General features: G+C 39.2%; 1 protein-coding gene across 1 annotated transcript in view; it reads left to right on the top strand.

The window, feature by feature from the left end:
* Nucleotides 1-17,667, top strand: part of ANKRD45 (ankyrin repeat domain 45) — a 63,001-nt gene that overhangs the window by 33,051 nt on the left and 12,283 nt on the right. Inside the window, exons 4-5 of the mRNA XM_010367366.1 lie at nucleotides 8,766-8,860; nucleotides 17,255-17,393. Coding sequence (XP_010365668.1) covers nucleotides 8,766-8,860; nucleotides 17,255-17,393 — 234 coding nt within the window. The remainder of the gene's footprint in view (nucleotides 1-8,765; nucleotides 8,861-17,254; nucleotides 17,394-17,667) is intronic.

Below are 17,667 nucleotides of genomic sequence, written 5' to 3'. Positions count from 1 at the left end.
CTAGGAGCTGAGAATACGTACACAGTGTAGCCCAAAACAGAATCATTAACCTTCGTAGAGTTTACTTTCTAGTAGTGGGATACAGAAAATAATTGTATCTATCTAAATCTATGTGTCTGTATCTGTGGAGTGCTATGGTGATATGATATGTCATTGTAGTTTTGATTTGCATTTCTCTGGATGATCAGTGATGTTGAGCACCTTTTCATTTACCGGTTGCTATTTTGTATGTCTTTTGAGAAATGTCTATTCACATCTTTTGCCCATTTAAAAAATAGGATTATTAGATTTTTTTCCTATTGAGTTGTTAGAGCTCCTTATATATTCTGGTTATTAATCCCTTGTCATATGGGTAGTTTTCTTCCATTCTGTGGGTTGTCTCTTCATTTTATTGATTGTTTCCTTTGCTGTGCAGAAGCTTTTTCATGTCATAATCCCATTTGTTGATTTTTTCTTTGGTTGCCTCTGCTTGTAGGGTATTACTGAAAAAATCTTTGCCCAGACCAGTATCCTGGAGAGTTTCCCTATTGGGAGAACCCGCTCCCAATAGTTAACGTGGGTTCTTTTCTATTTCCTAGGTGTCTTGGCTGGTTTGAGAAATAAAGGGAAAGAGTACAAGAGAGAAAAATTTTAAAGCTGGGTGTCCGGGGGAGACATCACACATTGGCAGGTTCCGTGATGTTCCCCAAGCCATAAAACCAGCAAGTTTTTATTAGCGATTTTCAAAAGGGGAGGGAGTGAACGAATAGGGTGTGAGTCTCAGAGATCATGTGCTTCACAAGGTAATAAAATATCACAAAGCAAGTGGAGGCAGGGCGAGATCACAGGACCACAGGATGGGGCAAAATTAAAATTGCTAATGAAGTTTCGGGCACGCATTGTCATTGATAACATCTTATCAGGAGACAGGGTTTGAGAGCAGATAACCTGTCTGACCAAAATTTGTTAGGTGGGAATTTCCTCCTCCTAATAAGCCTGGGATCGCTACAGGAGACCCGGGCTTAGTTCATCCCTTCAGCTTCGACCATAAAAGGCAGCCGCCTTAAGGGGTCCGTTCATAGACCTACCCTCAGGGCGCATTCTCTTTCTCAGGGATGTTCCTTGCTGAGAAAAATAATTCAGCGATATTTCTCCTATTTGCATTTGAAAGAAGAGAAATATGGCTCTATTCCACCTGGCTCACCTGCGCAGTCAGGCTCCAAGTCTTATCTCGCTTGTTCCCTGAAGATTGCTGTTATCCTGTTCTTTTTTCAAGGTGCCCAGATTTCATACTGTTCAAACACACATGCTCTACAAACAATTTGTGCAGTTAACACAATCATCACAGGGTTCTGAGGCGACATATATCCTCCTCAGCTTATGAAGAAAATGACGGGATTAGGAGATTAAAGACAGGCATGGGAAATCACAAGGGTATTGATTGGGGAAATGATAAATGTCCATGAAATCTTCACAATTTATGTTCAGAGACTGCGATAAAGACAGGTGTAAGAAATTATAAAAGTATTAATTTGGGGAACTAATAAATGTCCATGAAATCTTCACAATTTATGTTCTTCTGCCGTGGCTTCAGCCGGTCCCTCCGTTGGGGGTCCCTGACTTCCTGCAACATTTCTCAAATGTTTTCTTATAGTAGTTTCATAGTTTGAGGTCTTATATTTAAGTCTTTAATTGAGTTAGATTTAATTTTTGTATGTGGTGAGAGATGGGGTCTAGTTTCTTCTGCTTATGGATATCCAGTTTTCCCAGCACCATTTATTGAAGAGACTGTCCTTTCCCCAATGTATGTTCTTCATCTTTGTCAAAAGTGAGTTCATTGTAGGTTTATGGATTTATTTCTAGGTTCTTCATTCTGTTCCATTGGTCTGTGTGCCTGTTTTTAGGCCAGTCCCATGCTGTTTTGGTTACTATAGCTCTATAGTATAATTTGAAGTCAAGTAATGTGATTCCTTCAGTTTTTTTGTTTTTGTTTTGCTCAGGATGTCTTTGGCTATTCTGGGTCTTTTTGGTTCCATAAAAATTTTAGTATTGTTTTTTCTATTTCTGCAAAGCATATCATTAGTATTTTGATACCAATGTATTGAATCTGTACATTGCTTTGGGTAGTATGAGCATTTTAACAATATCAGTTCTTCCAATCTATGAACATGGAATGTCTTTCCATTTTTTGTGTCCTCTTCAGTTTCTTGCATCAGTCTTTTATAGTTTTCATTATAGAGATTTTTCACTTTTTGGGTTAAGTTTATTCCTAAGTATTTTATTTTCTTTGTACGTATTGTAAATGGGGTTACTTTCTTGATTTTTTTTTTTTTTTTCAGATTGTTCACTGTTGGCCTATAGAAATACTACTGATTTTTGCATGTTGATTTTGTATCCTGCAATTTTACTGAATTTGTTTATCAGTTCTAATAATTTTTTTGGTGGAGTCTTTACACTTTTCCAAATATAAAATTATATCAGCTGGAATCAAGGATAATTTTACTTCCTCCTTTCCAATTTGGATGCCCTTTATTTTATTCTCTGATTGCTCTAGGTAAGACTTCCAACACTACATTGAATAACAGTGGTGAAAGTGGGCATTCTTGTCTTATTCCAGATTTTAAAGGAAAGGCTTTCAGTTTTTCCTGTTCTATATTACACCAGCTGTGGGTCTGTCATATGTGGCTTTTATTGTGTTGATGTATGTTCCTACTATACCCAGTTTTTTGGGGGCTTTTACATGAAGCAATATTAAATTTTAGCCTCAATTAAAATGATCATATGGTTGTGTCCTTCATTCTGTTGATATGATGTATCACATTAGTTGATTTGCATTTGTTGAAACATCCTTGCATCCTTGGGATAAATGTCACTTGGTCATGATGATAGTCATGATGAATGATCTTTTAAATGTGTGGTTGAATTCAGTTTGCTAGCATTTTGTTGAGGATTTTTGCATCAGTGTTCATCAGGGAGATTGGCTTGTAGTTTTGAGGTTTTTTTTTTTTTTTTTTTTTTTTTTTTTTTTTTTTTTTTTTTTTTTTTTTTTATGTATCTTCATCTGGTTTTGGTATCAGGGTAATAATGGCTCTGTAAAATGTATTTGGAAGTATTTCCTCCTTCTCTATTTTTCAGAATAGTTTGAGTAGGAATGGTATTAGTTCTTTAAGTGTTTGGTAAAACAGCATGAAGCTATTGGGTCCTGGGCTTTTCTTTGCTTGGAGGCTTTTTATTACAGCTTTCATCTCGTTACTTGTTATTGGTTTATTCAGGTTTTGGATTTCTTCATGGTTTAAACTCATAGGTTGTATGTGTCTAGAACTTTATCCATTTATCTTAAGTTTTCCAATTTATTGGCATATATTTGCTCATAGTAGCCTCTAATGATCTTTTGAATTTCTGTGGAATTGGTTGTAATGTTTTCTTTTTCATTTTTTCTGATTTTTAAAATTTGGGCCTTTATTTCTTAGTCTGGCTAATGGTTTGCCAATTTTGTTTATCTTTTCAAAAAACCAACTTTTCATTTCATTGATCTTTTGAAATTTTTTTAAAATTTCAATTTCATTAATTTTTGTTAGGATGTTTTTTATTTATTTTGTTCTACTAATTTTGGGTTTGGTTTGCTCTTGGTTTTCTAGTTCTTTAAGATGTATTGTTAAGGTGTTTATTTGAAGTTTTTGTATTTTTTTAATGTAGGCGTTTATTGCTATAAACTTTCCTCTTAGTATTGCTTTCATTGCATTCCATAGTTTTGGTATATTGTGTTTCTATTTTCATTTGTTGCAAGAATTTAAAAAATTTCCTTCTTATTAGTAATTTCTTTATTGACACACTGTTCATTCAGAAGCATACTGTTTCATTTCTATGTGCTGTATAAGTTCCAAAAGTCCTCTTGTTATTAATTTCTAGCTTTATTCCACTGTGGTCAGAGAAAATACTTGATATAATTTTAATTTTTTTTGAAACTTTTAAGACTTTTTTTGTGGCCTAATATATGGTCTGTCTCTGAGAATGATCCATGTGCTGAGTAGAAAAATGTGCCTTGTGCAGTCATTGAATGAAATGTTCTGTAAATATCTAGTAGGTCCATTTGGTCGGTAGTGCAAATTAAGTCTGATGTTTCTTTTTTTAATGTTCTATCTGGATGATCTGTCCAATGCTGAAAGTGAGGTGTTGTAGTCTCCACCTATTATTGTATTGGGGTCTATCTCTCTCTTTAGCTCTAATAATATTTGCTTTAAATATCTGGATGCAGGCCGGGCGCGGTGGCTCAAGCCTGTAATCCCAGCACTTTGGGAGGCCGAGACGGGTGGATCACGAGGTCAGGAGATCGAGACCATCCTGGCTAACACCGTGAAACCCCGTCTCTACTAAAAAATACAAAAAACTAGCCGGGCGAGGTGGTGGGCGCCTATAGTCCCAGCTACTCGGGAGGCTGAGGCAGGAGAATGGCGTAAACCCGGGAGGCAGAGCTTGCAGTGAGCTGAGATCCGGCCACTGCACTCCAGCCTGGGCGATAGAGCGAGACTCTGTCTCAAAAAAAAAAAAAAAAAAATAAAATTAAATAAATAAATAAATAAATAAATAAATAAATAAATAAATATCTGGATGCTCCAATGTTGGGTGCATGTATATTCCCAGCTGTTATATCCTCTTGCTAAAGTGACCCCTCTATTGTTATATATGATCTTCTTTGTCTCTTTCATAGTTTTTTTCTTGAAATCTATTTTGTCTGATATAAGTGTACTACTCCTGCTCTGTATTGGTTTCCATTGGCATGGAATATCTTTTTTATCCTTTTATTTTCCACCTATGTGTGTCTTTATAGGTGAAGTGTGTTTCTTATATGTAACAGATAATTGGATCTTTGATTTTTATCTTTTCAACCACTCTGTGTCTTTTGATTGGAGAGTTTAGTCTATTTACATTCAGTGTTATTATTGGCAAGTAAGGACTTATTCCTGCCAGTTTGCTATTTGTTTTCTGGTTGTTTTGTGGTCTTATATTCCTTCTTTCCTTCCTTCCTGTCTTCCTTTTAGTGAAGGTGATTTTCTCTGATAGTATGTTTTAATCTCTTGCTTTTTATTTTTTGTGTCTCTGTTTTTTTTTTGTTTTTGTTTTTTTTTTTTTGACAGAGTCACTCAGGTTGGAGTGCAGTGGCACAATCTTGGCTCACTGTAACATCTGCCTCCTGGCTTCAAGTGATTCTCCTGCTTCAGCCTCATTAGTAGTTGGGATTACAGGCATGCACCACCATGCCAGCTAATTTTTGTATTTTGAGTAGCTGGTCTCAAACTCCTGACCTCAAGTGATCCACCTGCCTTGGCCTCCCAAAGTGCTGGGATTATAGATGTGAGCCACCATGCCCAGCTTTGTTGTATGTTTTTTGATTTGAGATTACCATGAGACTTTCAAATAGTATCTTATAGTTCATTATTTTAGACTGATGACAACTTAATATAGATTGTATAAACAAACAAACGAAGAGAAAAACAAATAAAAACTACATTTTAACTTCATTCCCCTCCAACTGTTTACCTCTTTGTGGTTTTTATTTATATCCCATTGTACTGTCTATGTCTTGAAAATTCTTATGTTTGATAAGTTAATCTTTTAGTCTTTCTATTCAAAATATGAGTAGTTTACCCACTGTAATTACAATATCATACATAGTATTTTGTGGTTTTCTGTGTACCTACTATTACCAGTGAGTTTTATATATTCTGATGATTTCTTATTGCTCAATCACATCCTTTTCTTGCAGATTAAAAAACTCCCTTTAGCATTTCTTCTAGGACAAGTCTAGTGTTGATGAAATCCCTCAGCTTTCGTTTGCCTGGCAAAATATTTCTCTGATGTGTTTGAAGGATATTTTCATGGATATACTGTTATAGGGTAAAAGTTATTTTCCTTTAGCACTTTAAATATGTCATGCTACTCTCCCCTGGCCTATATGGTTTCTACTGAAAAGTCTGTTGCTAGATGTATTGGAGTTCCATTATATGTTATTTGTTTCTTTTCTCTTGCTGCTTTTAGGATCTTTATCCCTGATTTTTGGGAGGTTGATTATTAAATCTTGAGGTAGTTTTCTTTGGGCTAAAACTGCTTGGTGTTCTATAATCTTCTAGTGCTTGAATATTGATATATTTCTCTAGGTTTGGGAAGTTCTTTTTTTATTAATATTATTCCTTTGAATAAATTTATTCCTTTGAATAAATTTTCTACCTTGATCTCTCTCTACCTCTTCTTTAAGGCCAGTAACTTTTAGATTTGTCCTTTTGAGGCTGTTTTCTAGATCTTATAGGAGTGCTTCATTGTTTTTTATTGTTTTTTCTTTTGTCTCCTCTGACTGTATTTTCAAATAACCTGTCTTTGGGCTTACTAGTTCTTTCTTCTGCTTGATCAAGTCTACCGTTAAGAGACTCTCATGCATTGTTTGGTATGTCAATTGCATTTTTCAGCTCCAGAATTACTGCTTGATTCTTTTAAATTGTTCCAAATTCTTTGTTAATTTTATCTGATAGGATTCTGAATTCTTTCTCTGTGTTATCTTGAATTTCTTTGAGTTTCCTCAAAAGAGCTATTTTGAATTCTCTGTCTGAAAGGTCACATATCTCTTTCACTCTGGGATTGGTCACTGGGGCTTTATTTAGTTTGTTTGATGAGATCCTGTTTTTCTGACTGATCTTCTTGCTTGTGGATATTCATTGGCTTCTGGGCATTGAAGAGTTAGGTATTTATTGTAGGTATTGCAGTCTGAGCTTATTTGTACCTGTCCTTCTAGGGAAGCCTTTCTAAGTATTTGAAGGGTGTTGTGATCTAAGTTTTTGGTTACTCTGGCCGTATCTGCATTAGGGGGCACCCCGAGCTCAGTAACGCTGTGGCTCTTGCAGACTTGTAGAGATACTGTCTTGGTGGTCTCGGATAAGATGTGGGAAAATGCCCTGGATTATCAGGCAGAAACTCTTTTTTTCTTTTCTTACTTTCCCCTCAACAAACAGTCTCTCTCTCTGTGCTGAGCTGCCTAGAACTGGGGGAGGGGTAACACAAGCACCCCTGTGGCCACCACCACTAGGACTACCCTGGGTCAGACCTGAAGCCAGCATGGCACTGGGTCTTGCCCAACGCCTGTGGTGACCACTGCCTGGTTATTGCTTATATTCACTCAAGGCCCAATGATCTACAGTCAGCAGTTGGCAAATACAGCCAGGCATGTGTCCTTCCCTAAAGGCAGCAAGTTCCCCCAGGCTCTGGGTGGGTCCGGAGATGCCATCTGGGAGTCAAGTCCTGGAGTCAAGAACCTTAGGAATCTAGCTGGTACTCTGTTCTACTGCAGCTGAGCTGGCACCCAAGCCATAAGACAAAGTCCTTCCCACTTTTCCTCTCCCCTTTCTTCTAACAGAGTAGTCTCTCCATGCGGCAACCACTGCCCAAGCCCACAGCAAGTACCACCTGGCTTCTGCTGATATTCACTCAAAGCCCAAGGGCTCTGCAATCAGCCTGTGGTGAATACTGCCCAACATGGGTCTCTACCTTCAGGGCAGTGGGCTCTCCAGGTCCAGGCAAGACCCAGAAATGCTCTCCAGGAGCCAGGCTTAGAATCAGGGACCTCAGGATCCTGCTTGGTGTGCTACCCCACTGTGGCTGAGTTGGTACCCAGGTTGCAAGACAAAGTCCCATTTACTCTTCCCTCTCCTTTTATCAAGCAGAAGGTGTCTCTCCCCATAGTCACTACAGCTGGGGAATGTTCTGGGTCACCCCTGAAGCCAGCATGGCTCTGAGTCTCACCCAAGGCCCGCGGTGAATACTGCCTGGGTATCACTGATGCTTATTCAGGACCCAAGGGCTCTTTAGTCAGCAGGTGATGAATCCTGCCAGGACTGGGTCCTTCCCTTCAAGGCAGCTGGTTCCCTTTTGGCCCAGGATATGTCTAGAAATATCACCTTGGAGTTAGGGCCTGGAATGGGGCCTCAGGACTCTGCTTAGTGCCCTGTTCTACTGTGGCTGAGCTGGTATCTATCCAAGTTGCAGGACAAAGTGTTATTCACTTTTCCCTCTCTTCTCCTCAAGCAGAAGAAAGGAGTCTCTCCCAGAGCTGTAAGCTATGTCACCTGGGATTGGCAGAGGGGTGGCAAGCACTCTCATGGCCATTCAGGCTGGTGTCTCACTAGGTGATGTGTACCCCGAGTCCACTGGCTCTGATCCCTGCATAGCACTAGGACTTGCCCAGGAATTGCAGACCTCGTGGCATAGATGGCCTTTCAAGTTTATTTAGGACCCCACAGCACTTTAGCCTGTAGTGGTGGGGCCTGCTGGAACTCAGATTCCAACTGTTGGGATGTGCGTCCCCTCTGGCTAGGGCTGGTCTAAATGCTGCATCCATGGGTGCCAGCTGAATTCTGCCCCATGTTGCTTTCTACTATGATGGGAAGCATTGAGCTATAGTGCAAAATCCCACAATCACTGTGCTCTCCCTCCCTCAAGCATAGATTCTCTGTCTGCACTGTGTGGCCATTGCCAGGGGTATGGGGAAAATGTGGTGTAGGCAGTTCAAAACTGTCTTTCCTACCCTCTTCAGTGCCTCTTTCCTTAATATGATGTTAAAATGAGGTACTGTGATTGCTTACCTGATTTTTGGTTCTCATGTTGGTCCTTTTTATGTATGGATAGTTGTTCAATTTGGTATTTCTGTGGGGTGGGGTGGAGAGTGGAGGCTTCCATTTGACTATCTGGCTCTGCCTCTTGTCTTTGTCTTGTCATGTGTGTGTTTCTGTCCATTCTTTCAGATGCAAGACTGACTCTGAAAAAATATATTGCAAAAGTCTCTTTAGCTGTTACTGACACTGAAAAGGGATCAGGGAAACTCCTTAAGGAAGACAAGGTACTGTATTGTGATTATTGCTTGTTCTGTGGTGTTTTGAGAATTTTGTCTTACATTTTAATTTTTGCACTGATGTTCTAAAGGCAGGTTGTTGTCCTTACTTCCTCCCTCCTCCCTCTTTCTTTCCTTCTTCCCTCCTACCTTCCCTTCCTTTCTTTATAAACCTCTAATAGAGGATAGTCTGATCAAAACTAAAATAAATAGTATTAAAGAGTGACATAGAGATGTACTAAGTATCAAACTAGCGACATGGCTGAATCTTAGAAATGTAATATTGAGTAAAAAAAAAAAAATCAAAGACTACATAGATTTTTATGAAGCTCAAAAACAAGCAATTACAAACTATGTAATTTAGAGATGCCTACATATGGGAGTAAAACTATTTAAAAAGTCAAGCAAAGGGATAAGCACAGATCACAGATCAGAGTTATCTCTTGAAGGCAGTCAGGGGAGTGGTATGGGGAGGGACAGAAGCTGCATTAATAGTACTGGTAGTGTTCTGGTTCTTCTGTTGAGTAGTAGGGTCCAAAATAATACAATGTAAATATTCATTTCATTATTTTGCTTCAAAACTGAGATATACATTATATATTTTGGTATATATGTACATGTACAAACATACTGCATATTATTTAATGTGTCAAATTTTCCAGAATGGGAAAAAAATACACAGATGTAAACATAGTAATTTTAAAGCCCACTTGCCCACTCTAAGTACTATCTAAGCATTCCCTGTGGAATAGTTTAGTGCTCTGAATGTGCATTTAAAAAATATACTGAGGGTATCAGAAATGTGTTTTGGTTTTAAATTATTTCCTATATTTTTGTGCAGGATGCTCTGTGAATTTCCTGTGACCTATTATTCAGATGAAAAAGAATTGGGTATTGCTAAAACTATAAGATATCACCAAGTCTAAGCATTTGATAAGTTATACATTTTCTCTTGTGTCTTGTAGAGTGCTCTACAAAATCTCTTGTGAAACAAATAAAATGTAGGAAAAAATCTATTAGAATAGCTTTTGGAGCTATCAGATCTGCAAAAAGCAAAATTTTCCTGACACAAAGAAATAGTGCTTTGTCAAACTAGTTACTAGGACATTCTTATTTTAATTTTAAAAAATTTGATTATTTGAACTAGAAATTATTATGTATACATAGTAATAATTAGAAAAAAATCAAAATGTCTAAAGCAAGCCTAATGGTTTTTCCTTTTCTATTTCTATTCTTATTACCCACTCTGTGGTTCTAACAACAATTTTGTGTTATGTTTTTCCTGTCACTTATATAATCATATGTATCCATACACATAATAGGAATTTTATGAAAGATTTTGTTTTTATAAAAATGAGATCACACTTATATATATTATTCAATTTTACTTTTTTTCTCCTTAATAAGATATTATGGACACCTCTAAGTCTACTTCCTTCTACATACTTCTGCATGTCTACTGCTTGTTATTTAACAGTGTGGACAGGACATACCACAAATGTATTTATTTATCTTTATTATTACAGACCATAGAACAATAAACATCTTAAATCAGACATCAGAAATTTGCTGCATATGTGCAATGAGATAATTTTACAGTGCAAACTGAGAGATTTTCAGTAAGGTGGAGCTTTTCTTGTATTTCTTGAACTTCCTCCTGTGAACCATTTGAGAGGGAATAAAATATCAGCATTGTCTTTTGAGTTGCATGCAACTCATACCATCCACCTATTCTTTTCTGGTCTTTGCAAGTACTTCTTTTAGTCACAGGGCTTAACAAAAATGAAGAATTAGGGAGAAAGTGTAGAATGGTACCAGGCTTCATGACTCTTGATGGTGAGTTTTATTGTGCTCATATTCCACTAATGTTAGAGCTGCACTGTCCAATATAATAGACACTAGCCACATGTGACTATTCAAATTTGAATTATTTAAAATTAAATAAAATTTAAAGTGTAGTTCCTTAGTCACCCTAGCCACATTTCTAGTGCCCAATAGCTATTTATATCTAATGGCTACTGTATTGGACAATGCAGGTACAGAATATTTCTATCATCACAGAAAGTTTGGTTGATTTAGAACTCTGCTGGTTTTATTTTATTTTATTTTATTTTATTTTATTTTTTTTTATTATACTTTAAGTTCTAGGGTACATGTGCATAATGTGCAGGTTTGTTACATATGTATACTTATGCCATGTTGGTGTGCTGCACCCATCAACTCGTCAGCTCCCATCAATTCATCATTTATATCATGTATAACTCCCCAATGCAATCCCTCCCTCCTCCCCCCTCCCCCCTCCCCATGATAGACCCCAGTGTGTGATGTTCCCCTTCCCGAGTCCAAGTGATCTCATTGTTCAGTTCCCACCTATGAGTGAGAACATGCGGTGTTTGGTTTTCTCTTCTTGTGATAGTTTGCTAAGAATGATGGTTTCCAGCTGCATCCATGTCCCTACAAAAGACGCAAACTCATCCTTTTTTATGGCTGCATAGTATTCCATGGTGTATATGTGCCACATTTTCTTAATCCAGTCTGTCACAGATGGACATTTGGGTTGATTCCAAGTCTTTGCTATTGTGAAAAGTGCCGCAATAAACATACGTGTACATGTGTCTTTGTAGTAGACTAATTTATAATCCTTTGGGTATATACCCAGTAGTGGGATGGCTGGGTCATATGGTACATCTAGTTCTAGATCCTTGAGGAATTGCCATACTCTTTTCCATAATGGTTGAACTAGTTTACAATCCCACCAACAGTGTAAAAGTGTTCCTATTTCTCCACATCCTCTCCAACACCTGTTGTTTCCTGACTTCTTAATGATTGCCATTCTAACTGGTGTGAGATGGTATCTCATTGTGGTTTTGATTTGCATTTCTCTGATGGCCAGTGATGATGAGCATTTTTTCATGTGTCTGTTGGCTGTATGAATATCTTCTTTTGAGAAATGTCTGTTCATATCCTTTCCCCACTTTTTGATGGGGTTGTTTGTTTTTTTCTCGTATATTTGTTTGAGTTCTTTGTAGATTCTGGATATTAGCCCTTTGTCAGATGAGTAGGTTGCAAAAATTTTCTCCCATTCTGTAGGTTGCCTGTTCACTCTGATGGTAGTTTCTTTTGCTGTGCAAAAGCTCTTTAGTTTAATTAGATCCCATTTGTCAATTATGGCTTTTGCTGCCGTTGCTTTTGGTGTTTTAGACATGAAGTCCTTGCCCATGCCTATGTCCTGAATGGTACTACCTAGATTTTCTTCTAGGGTTTTTATGGTATTAGGTCTAACATTTAAGTCTCTAATCCATCTTGAATTAATCTTCGTATAAGGGGTAAGGAAAGGATCCAGTTTCAGCTTTCTACTTATGGCTAGCCAATTTTCCCAGCACCATTTATTAAATAGGGAATCCTTTCCCCATTTCTTGTTTCTCTCAGGTTTGTCAAAGATCAGATGGCTGTAGATGTGCGGTATTATTTCTGAGGACTCTGTTCTGTTCCATTGGTCTATATCTCTGTTTTGGTACCAGTACCATGCTGTTTTGGTTACTGTAGCCTTGTAGTATAGTTTGAAGTCAGGTAGCGTGACGCCTCCAGCTTTGTCCTTTTGACTTAGGATTGTCTTGGCAATGCGGGCTCTTTTTTGGTTCCATATGAACTTTAAAGCAGTTTTTTCCAATTCTGTGAAGAAAGTCATTGGTAGCTTGATGGGGATGGCATTGAATCTATAAATAACCTTGGGGAGTATGGCCATTTTCACGATATTGATTCTTCCTATCCATGAGCATGGTATGTTCTTCCATTTGTTTGTGTCCTCTTTGATTTCACTGAGCAGTGGTTTGTAGTTCTCCTTGAAGAGGTCCTTTACATCCCTTGTAAGCTGGATTCCTAGGTATTTTATTCTCTTTGAAGCAATTGTGAATGGAAGTTCATTCCTGATTTGGCTCTCTGCTTGTCTGTTGCTGGTGTATAAGAATGCTTGTGATTTTTGCACATTAATTTTGTATCCTGAGACTTTGCTGAAGTTGCTTATCAGCTTAAGGAGATTTTGGGCTGAGACGATGGGGTTTTCTAAATATACAATCATGTCATCTGCAAACAGGGACAATTTGACTTCTTCTTTTCCTAACTGGATACCCTTGATTTCTTTCTCTTGCCTGATTGCCCTAGCCAGAACTTCCAACACTATGTTGAATAGGAGTGGTGAGAGAGGGCATCCCTGTCTTGTGCCAGTTTTCAAAGGGAATTTTTCCAGTTTTTGCCCATTCAGTATGATATTAGCTGTGGGTTTGTCATAAATAGCTCTTATTATTTTGAGGTACGTTCCATCAATACCGAATTTATTGAGCGTTTTTAGCATGAAGGGCTGTTGAATTTTGTCAAAAGCCTTTTCTGCATCTATTGAGACAATCATGTGGTTCTTGTCTTTGGTTCTGTTTATATGCTGGATTACGTTTATTGATTTGCGAATGTTGAACCAGCCTTGCATCCCAGGGATGAAGCCCACTTGATCATGGTGGATAAGCTTTTTGATGTGCTGCTGAATCCGGTTTGCCAGTATTTTATTGAGGATTTTTGCATCAATGTTCATCAGGGATATTGGTCTAAAATTCTCTTTTTTTGTTGTGTCTCTGCCAGGCTTTGGTATCAGGATGATGTTGGCCTCATAAAATGAGTTAGGGAGGATTCCCTCTTTTTCTATTGATTGGAATAGTTTCCGAAGGAATGGTACCAGCTCCTCCTTGTACCTCTGGTAGAATTCAGCTGTGAATCCATCTGGTCCTGGACTTTTTTTGGTGGGTAGGCTATTAATTGTTGCCTCAATTTCAGAGCCTGCTATTGGTCTATTCAGGGATTCAACTTCTTCCTGGTTTAGCCTTGGGAGAGTGTAAGTGTCCAGGAAATTATCCATTTCTTCTAGATTTTCTAGTTGATTTGCGTAGAGGCGTTTATAGTATTCTCTGATGGTAGTTTGTATTTCTGTGGGGTCAGTGGTGATATCCCCTTTATCATTTTTTATTGCATCTATTTGATTCTTCTCTCTTTTTTTCTTTATTAGCCTTGCTAGCGGTCTGTCAATTTTGTTGATCTTTTCAAAAAACCAACTCCTGGATTCATTGATTTTTTGGAGGGTTTTTTGTGTCTCTATCTCCTTCAGTTCTGCTCTGATCTTAGTTATTTCTTGCCTTCTGCTAGCTTTTGAATGTGATTGCTCTTGCCTCTCTAGTTCTTTTAATTGTGATGTTAGAGTGTCAATTTTAGATCTTTCCTGCTTTCTCTTGTGGGCATTTAGTGCTATAAATTTCCCTCTACACACTGCTTTAAATGTGTCCCAGAGATTCTGGTATGTTGTATCTTTGTTCTCATTGGTTTCAAAGAACATCTTTATTTCCGCTTTCATTTCGTTATGTACCCAGTAGTCATTCAGGAGCAGGTTGTTCAGTTTCCATGTAGTTGAGCGGTTTTGATTGAGTTTCTTAGTCCTGAGTTCTAGTTTGATTGCACTGTGGTCTGAGAGACAGTTTGTTATAATTTCTGTTCTTTTACATTTGCTGAGGAGTGCTTTACTTCCAATTATGTGGTCAATTTTGGAATAAGTGCGATGTGGTGCTGAGAAGAATGTATATTCTGTTGATTTGGGGTGGAGAGTTCTATAGATGTCTATTAGGTCCGCTTGGTGCAGAGATGAGTTCAATTCCTGGATATCCTTGTTAACTTTCTGTCTCGTTGATCTGTCTAATGTTGACAGCGGAGTGTTGAAGTCCCCCATTATTATTGTATGGGAGTCTAAGTCTCTTTGTAAGTCTCTAAGGACTTGCTTTATGAATCTGGGTGCTCCTGTATTGGGTGCATATATATTTAGGAGAGTTAGCTCTTCCTGTTGAATTGATCCCTTTACCATTATGTAATGGCCTTCTTTGTCTCTTTTGATCTTTGATGGTTTAAAGTCTGTTTTATCAGAGACTAGGATTGCAACCCCTGCTTTTTTTTGTTCTCCATTTGCTTGGTAGATCTTCCTCCATCCCTTTATTTTGAGCCTATGTATGTCTCTGCATGTGAGATGGGTCTCCTGAATACAGCAGACTGATGGGTCTTGACTCTTTATCCAGTTTGCCAGTCTGTGTCTTTTAATTGGAGCATTTAGTCCATTAACATTTAAGGTTAATATTGTTATGTGTGAACTTGATCCTGCCATTATGATATTAACTGGTTATTTTGCTCGTTAGTTGATGCAGTTTCTTCCTAGCCTCGATGGTCTTTACATTTTGCCAAGTTTTTGCGATGGCTGGTACCGGTTGTTCCTTTCCATGTTTAGGGCTTCCTTCAGGGTCTCTTGTAAGGCAGGCCTGGTGGTGACAAAATCTCTAAGCATTTGCTTATCTGTAAAGGATTTTATTTCTCCTTCACTTATGAAACTTAGTTTGGCTGGATATGAAATTCTGGGTTGAAAATTCTTTTCTTTAAGAACGTTGAATATTGGCCCCCACTCTCTTCTGGCTTGTAGAGTTTCTGCCGAGAGATCTGCTGTTAGTCTGATGGGCTTCCCTTTGTGGGTGACCCGACCTTTCTCTCTGGCTGCCCTTAAGATTTTTTCCTTCATTTCAACTTTGGTGAATCTGGCAATTATGTGTCTTGGAGTTGCTCTTCTGGAGGAGTATCTTTGTGGCGTTCTCTGTATTTCCTGAATTTGAATGTTGGCCTGCCCTACTAGGTTGGGGAAGTTCTCCTGGATGATATCCTGAAGAGTGTTTTCCAACTTGGTTCCATTTTCCCCCTCACTTTCAGGCACCCCAATCAGACGTAGATTTGGTCTTTTTACGTAATCCCATACTTCTTGCAGGCTTTGCTCATTTCTTTTTCTTCTTTTTTCTTTTGGTTTCTCTTCTCGCTTCATTTCATTCATTTGATCTTCAATCGCTGATACTCTTTCTTCCAGTTGATCGAGTCGGTTACTGAAGCTTGTGCATTTGTCACGTATTTCTCGTGTCATGGTTTTCATCTCTGTCATTTCGTTTATGATCTTCTCTGCATTAATGAGTCTAGCTGTCAATTCTTCCACTCTTTTTTCAAGATTTTTAGTTTCTTTGCGCTGGGTACGTAATTCCTCCTTTAGCTCTGATAAGTTTGATGGACTGAAGCCTTCTTCTCTCCTCTCGTCCAAGTCATTCTCTGACCAGCTTTGATCCGTTGCTGGTGATGGGCTGCGCTCCTTTGCAGGGGGAGATGCGCTCTTATTTTTTGAATTTCCAGCTTTTCTGCCCTGCTTCTTCCCCATCTTTGTGGTTTTATCTGTCTCTGGTCTTTGATGGTGGTGACGAACTGATGGGGTTTTGGTATAGGTGTCCTTCCTGTTTGATAGTTTTCCTTCTGACAGTCAGAAGGACTCTCTGTTGGTCTGTTGGAGATTGCTTGAGGTCCACTCCAGACCCTGTTTGCCTGGGTATCAGCAGCAGAGGTTGCCGAAGATAGAATATTGCTGAACAGCGAGTGTACCTGTCTGATTCTTCCTTTGGAAGTGTCCTCTCAGGGGTGTACTCCACCCTGTGAGGTGTGGGGTGTCAGACTGCCCCTAGTGGGGGATTTCTCCCAGCTAGGCTACTCAGGGGTCAGGGACACACCTGAGCAGGCAGTCTGTCCGTTCTCAGATCTCAACCTCCGCGTTGGGAGATCCGCGGCTCTCCCCAAAGCTGTCAGACAGAGTCGTTCGCGTCTGCACCGGCTCCCGCTACTTCCCCTGTTGGTCTTCAGCTGTGCGCTGTCCCCAGAGGTGGAGACTACAGAGACAGGCAGGCTTCCTTGAGCTGCTGTGAGCTCCACCCAGTTCGAGCTTCCCAGCGGCTTTGTTTACCTACTTAAGCCTCAGCAATGGCGGGCGCCCCTCCCCCAGCCTCGCTGCTGCCTTGCGGATAGATCGCGGCAGACTGCTGTGTTAGCAGTGAGGGAGGCTTCGTGGGCGTGGGACCCTCCCGGCCAGGTGTGGGATATATTCTCCTGGAATGCCTGTATGCTTACAGCGCAGTATTGGGGTGGGAGTTACCCGATTTTCCAGGTGTTGTGTGTCTCAGTTCCCCTGGCTAGGAAAACGGATCCCCTTCCCCCTTGCGCTTCCAGGTGAGGCGATGCCTCGCCCTGCTTCAGCTCTCGCTGGTCAGGCTGCAGCAGCTGACCAGCACCGATTGTCCGGCACTCCCTAGTGAGATGACCCCAGTACCTCAGTTGAAAATGCAGAAATCACCGGTCTTCTGTGTCGCTCGCGCTGGGAGTTGGAGACTGGAGTTGTTCCTATTCGGCCATCTTGCTCCGCCCCTCTGCTGGTTTTAAACCAGCAGAACACGTGCTGGTTTAGAGACACTGTTGAGTTTTATTTTTCAGTAAATAAGTGGAGAGCAAACTCTGTATTTCTGTCCCTAGAATACCATCCTCAGTGCATGCCGTGCAAAAAATGAGTGGTTGGAAACCCATACAGAAGCTTCCATTAATGAGCTTTTTGAGCAGAGACAACAACTGGAAGATACTGTGACTCCTATCTTCGCAAAAATGACTACACCACGTAAGTTTTGGATAAAAGGTGGTTCGAATGTCAGAAGGGATGAAAATTAAGTTCAATGTTGTTATTTCTGAGATATTCTGATTTTAACCATCTTCATTAAGTAGTCATTAACATTGTTACAAGCACTAATCTATGATATAGTTCCCTAGTTTCATTATTTTCAATATTAGTAATAACTAATAACTGAATTCTTCCTACAGGAAATGTCTAATACTAATCTTAATATTACCATTATCAGTCATTAAATTTTATGTGATTACTGTCGCTTTGCTTT

The sequence above is a fragment of the Rhinopithecus roxellana genome, chromosome 8 (assembly GCF_007565055.1).
Source record: "Rhinopithecus roxellana isolate Shanxi Qingling chromosome 8, ASM756505v1, whole genome shotgun sequence".
NCBI lineage: Eukaryota > Metazoa > Chordata > Mammalia > Primates > Cercopithecidae > Rhinopithecus > Rhinopithecus roxellana.
Note: the sequence above shows the minus strand (reverse complement) of the source record. Positions and strands in the feature narration are given on the sequence as shown.